This window comes from Anneissia japonica, unplaced genomic scaffold (genome assembly GCF_011630105.1).
Source record: "Anneissia japonica isolate Jap-2015-1 unplaced genomic scaffold, ASM1163010v1 scaffold287745_len380231_cov175, whole genome shotgun sequence".
NCBI lineage: Eukaryota > Metazoa > Echinodermata > Crinoidea > Comatulida > Comatulidae > Anneissia > Anneissia japonica.
Window position 1 is genome coordinate 308,170 of NW_022744415.1, and position 5,559 is coordinate 313,728.

General features: G+C 35.1%; 1 protein-coding gene across 1 annotated transcript; it reads right to left on the reverse strand.

Annotated features, from left to right (window-relative positions):
* Positions 1-327: 327 nt before the first annotated feature.
* On the reverse strand, positions 328-3,837 carry LOC117119648 (cell adhesion molecule 3-like). The gene is made up of 2 exons (XM_033264479.1): positions 3,285-3,837; positions 328-2,491 (listed from the first exon to the last, which is right to left on the reverse strand). Exon 2 carries the CDS (start codon positions 2,290-2,292, stop codon positions 1,036-1,038), a length of 1,257 nt encoding a protein of 418 aa, XP_033120370.1. The 5' UTR covers positions 2,293-2,491; positions 3,285-3,837; the 3' UTR covers positions 328-1,035.
* Between the last annotated feature and the right edge of the window lie 1,722 nt (positions 3,838-5,559).

The window sequence follows — 5,559 nt, forward strand, 5'->3', positions numbered from 1 at the left end:
AAGATGGTTACGATACCTGACGCGCTTTTCCGACAAGCGTCGTAGAAATTTGAAATTGTCCAAAGTACCCTCCAGAATTACAGCAGAGTTGGATCAAAATGATACAAACAGTAGAAAATGATATATAGATTAAAAGGCAAAATACTGAAAAACAACAATGCTGTGGGAAACAATGGTGATTGGAAATAATAGGCTGGGTGAGATTAGAATAAACAGCTAAAACAAGTACAGGAAGGCCAAAACTAAACTTTAGAGGCAAGCCTCAATAACTGTCTCTTATACACATCTAGATGTGTATAAGAGACAGGGTATATATAATATGTATAATATATATATATATATATATATATATATATATTATATGATGCTTAGTAATGTCATGTTTACTGCAAACAAAATGACTAATCACATGTGATGTTCTAAAACACAAGAGCCTAAACGTTAGCTAAAAGCGTAAGCCTAGTTAGAAATTAAACAAAATAAACGTAAAATTATTTTTTAGCATCTTCAAACTAAATGAGATCTTAAGGAACATGTCAAATGGGTGAAATAATTTATACTATATTAATTGTTTTTAAATGGTCACTCTACCACGTGGTCACTCTACCACGTGGTCGTTTGGAAAGATTAGTGATGGCAATTATTTCATACATATTATTCACATGTTGAGAATTGGTAAAACACTGAAAAATCCAAGAGTTTTAAACATGTATCCAAAGCACTGTAGCGTACACTTTTCCTGGTATTAACTACGGTATTCACGAATATTTTAAGTGTTTTCACTTATTGTGTTTAACCTTAGAGAACCTTCGCTTGTTAGGTTACTCCGTCGGGTTTTTAACAATTGCTATTTTTACTGTCAGTTTGTCTGTATTTTCTTTTGTCCTTATTGTATGTTTTTCTAATGACAAAATAAATAAAATAACATGAAAAAGTATGCATAATTTCAAAAGGGCACAAGAACAGCTTATATTTACAAGTAATTTTCGTAATTACAGTTTATGAAATTTTAAATTCATAAATATTCGTGTAACATTAGGTTCTATCCAAATTGTCAATGGATTCCGTGAGTGTCACATATACACCGTTGTTTCCACTACGTGTCATTTCTACTCTAGAGCTTACGTTGGATACCTCAGGGACTGCTGCCTTTTTCAATTTTCTTACTTTCATAATTAGAAATCCAATTAATACCCACGAGACTACAACGACTATTGACAATACACAAACAGTTGGTACTGAGACGGTGCGACAAATATCAATCAGCTTTGTTTTGCCGCCACGACAATGTGCAGACGATAACAGAATGGTTGCATTTGATTTTCCGACTCCTTGTGGATTTCTTGCTGCGCATTCAACAACCAATTCTACGCTATTGTATTTAGATCTCTGTAGTGTGAGGAAATTGGATTTATTTGGGATGTCTTCTTCCTTAAAGTCTTGCTGCGTTTTCGTCTGGTTGCCTCGATAAATCGTCCATTCATAAGTGAACTTGGACGGATTTCCAAAAGCCGAACAATTTAGTTCAATATATTTCTCTGTCATCTGTACTGATATAGTAGTGAGAGGACGGTAGAGGATAAATAACGGTCCCAGAGAACAGTTCCGTGGTTCAGGCCACAACGGATGTGATACAGAGCAAAAATAGGTATCACCATCGTGGTAGTTATACATGGTTTCTTTATGGGTCACCACGTATTCATTGCCGATCAATATCACACTTGAGTCGTTAATTTCATGGCCATTATCATCAATCCATGTAACAGTTGCTGGAGGATCCGAAATCCCTGTTTTACAGACTATTGACAGTGTTTCAATTTCTTTAAAATGTAACGTATTTTCCAATGGGTAGCATAGAGGGTAATTATCGGAAGGGGGATACAGCACTGTCAAAATTGCAGATTTACCAGTTGCATCACCTCGGAAAACAGAGCATGAATATTCTCCTCTATCTTCAGCAAGTACAGGATTTATTTGAAGATTGTATTCACCAGCGGTTACATTTCCTACGATCGAGAACCTGTCCATCTTTCCCTCGCGAACAATTTTTGTGCCGTGACTGAGGGTAGGATTGGGCTTACCGTCGTGTTCCCAAGCGACGGCCTGTCCTGACGATTCATCTAGACTATCTACCTTGCATTTGAGCACGACTGTATAACCTTGTTTAGCCGTGGAATTACTTGGCCCTTCCAGTACTGATGCTGCATAAGTATTCATGAAGCAAACCGGTAGGATAGCCAAAAAAAACGTCATTTTGATCCGAACTGCAAACGTCGTTTTTTCTAAATCCATTATCAACGTTCTTATTATACAAGCATATACTTGTTTATAAGAAAAATTATCCAGGCCTATAAAAATAGACTAATGCATATTTCCGAAGGATTCTTTTGCAAAAATCGATTTACATTACAATTGATGAATATGTCTATAAACTGATCGTCACTACCATCGAACCCAGATGTCGCATAAATTGTGGATGAAAACTAAGCCTCTGAAAATAATAATAAACATATGGTTTCTTACTAATATTTCCCATATCGAATGCAAATTTAAATGTTATTGACATTTTTTTTTATGAGATCCATATAATGAATAATTATAAGTATACGATCACGATACATACGGGGTCTCATAAGCTTCACCACTCGGTGGTGCTTATGTACGGTAATTAAATGAGTCTATACCGTATAGCTAATCTGCTGCTGCTGCTGCTACTGCTACTACTTCTTCTACTACTACTACCACCACTACTACTACTACCATACTACTACTACTAGAGTAGTAGACAGAGTAGACGAATAATAGTCGAGGCAGCAAATACTGATGTGCATTTCTTGGTTAAATCCTTGGGCTGATGCAGGAATTGGCGGTAGCTGGGGTGCGTGAGAGTCCAAACCACCTCAGCTCCATGGTTAAAACTGAAGTGTAAACATTTTGAGAATATGGACCTCTAGATGCCCGGCAATTGCACTCTCACATCTTAAAACCCTTACCGATAATTCATATCAACAATATAATACAATTATTTTTCTTAATATAATTTAGGGGGTGCGATCGCACCATCTGCACCTCCACACCCTCTCAGAATTGAAACCAGAAATCCTAAATAGGCCTATATAAATTAACACATAAACCACATTATCCATTTTAAATACAAAACCTTCCTGCAATGAGAATTCTTTCAGATGTGACGCAAACAATAGATTGCATGGTGTCTCCTCTCCCGCCTCATTGGCCATAGATTCACTAATGTTTGAACGAAACCGAAAAGCTAATACACTCACCCAAACGAGGCCTTGAATTCCAGTACTCTTACATTCAAAATACAATGTCCCGTTTTAATGTGACAATATTTAAATATAAATAGTCGGAAACAAACGGAACATCCGCTTTGTACTGTTGTATTTGCAAATATTTATCATTTGCAAACATCATACGCATGGCGTGAACTGAACTCTACGAAACAAAAGAAATCGTTACGTGCGCTCCGGTGCGTTTACACTACGCATTGTGTTGTGTGTCCAATCAATTGTCATCACGTTGTTGCCGAGAAACACGTTGGGTAAGCGAGCATGAATGTGAATGGTTGAGTAAATAAGCATCGATTGAATTGCTTAAGATCCTTAAGTTAACACGACATCTTAAAGACAAAAAGTTGCTTCCAGTGAATAATTTTAAATCTTTTCTTGTGGACCATAAACAAACTACAGTATTATTAATTATTTAATTATTTATTTATAAATGATGAGTGATGATGGTGATGACAACGACGACAATGGTGACGATAAAAATATGATTATGACGAAGACAATGAAGATAATATGTTACCATGTTCAATGTTCCTTTCACAACAAAATCATAATAGAAAAAATGTAATTAAAAAATATGAATAAATAATATGATAAATGAAGACAGTATTAATCAATAACAATAATAAAGCAAACTATTAGTTATATATTTCAGTAATAAAAATAGAGCTATATACATTTTATGTATAGGCCTACATTTAAATCGCACTTCCCTACTGAGGGACGTCATGTTATCACGGACACAGTAGTGCAGTACTTTGATAAAGTTGTAAGGAATCCTGTGTAAATTGTGGATGTAATATCCTACAATAAATTCACCATGTACCATACAAACTTTAATAAGCAGACGCCGACGGTACATGATATTGTATTTAAATGACAACCAAAATCATTACATTGAGAAGAGTTTGATCGTAGGAATAGGAATATTAATTTCTAATGATCGATGGCCATGTGTATTCAGAATGCCCAGTTAGTGTAATTCTGAAAACGACGAAACGTATACAATAACAGACAATAGTAATCTTCAGCTTTTGACTTTGAAATGTAATATCTTAGTTATTGCAGTGGCATATTTAGGGGCGGATTCCCTCAGATGTCCGAAGCAAAAAAAAAAAAATTACGCTCAAGTAGTTAAAAACCACCTTATTTTGCGACCTATAGCGCCGACGCCTCCACCCCCATTTATTAATAGATCCTCTTTCACGCCCCCATCATCACAACCCCCGCCATTTCAATACTCCTAACTAGGCACTGAGTGATTGCTTGTTCGCCAGACAAAAATACTTAAAGTGACGGAAGCATTTAAAAGATCGATAACTTGTGGCTAATCCCTGGAAGCCATCTTTCAAGGAACTAAGTGCAATTTACATTAGGAACTGTATATTTGGAGACACAAGATGCATCGAGAATATAAAAACGATACATAATAAAAGTCAAGCCATTGAATCACAATGATTTATTCCTAAAATAAATGTCATTCAATTGAACTCGTACTTATATTACAAAATAAAAATAAAACATAAAAAACCAAGTAAACTATGAGTAATTGTAAATTAACATGATTTAAAAATGATAAGATTAAAGATTAATGTAAGCATAGTGACGGTGAAAAAAAAAAGAAATAAATCTATCATAAAAGTACAGTATATGCATTGTATGTATTCTAACCTACAAGCTTTGATTAAAGTTTCTAGTTTAATATTACTGTTTGCATATACTCATTCGTACATAGCAAACAGAACACGTTTTTGAGTCTCATCTAATCATCTGCTTCTATCTAACCTGACCCAGTCTGGATTAACTGGATTAATCAAGTTTCAACTGGGTTGCCATAATGTAGCAAACATACTTAAACTACAATTAGTTCATAATAAAATATGATTTTATTTACTGACTATACTGTCTCGCGAAAAACTCTTATTCAATAAACACTGCTCATTTTACAAATAAGTTACCAACTTATATAATGGGATTATTTAATCAGCTGTTATTTCTTAATTGAAAGCTTTATAAATACAGTATACAACTTCAGCTACTGAAATACCGGATCTCTTGCTTTGTCCAGGGGCGGATCCAGAATTTTTCAAACGGTTATTTTCAGAGTTTGGCTGAAAAGTTCAAACCAAAATCAAGAAGCTGGAATTGTGACACCTGCTTAGTTTCCAACCCTCCAGGAACTGTTAAATGCCTTGCATGTGCCACACCAAAACCAGGGGTAGTACCAACAACACAGGCAACCACTTAATAA

Coding starts and splice junctions, on each gene's coding strand:
- LOC117119648 (XM_033264479.1), bottom strand. CDS start 2,292: ATGGATTTAGAAAAAACGACGTTTGCAGTTCGGATCAAAATGACGTTT.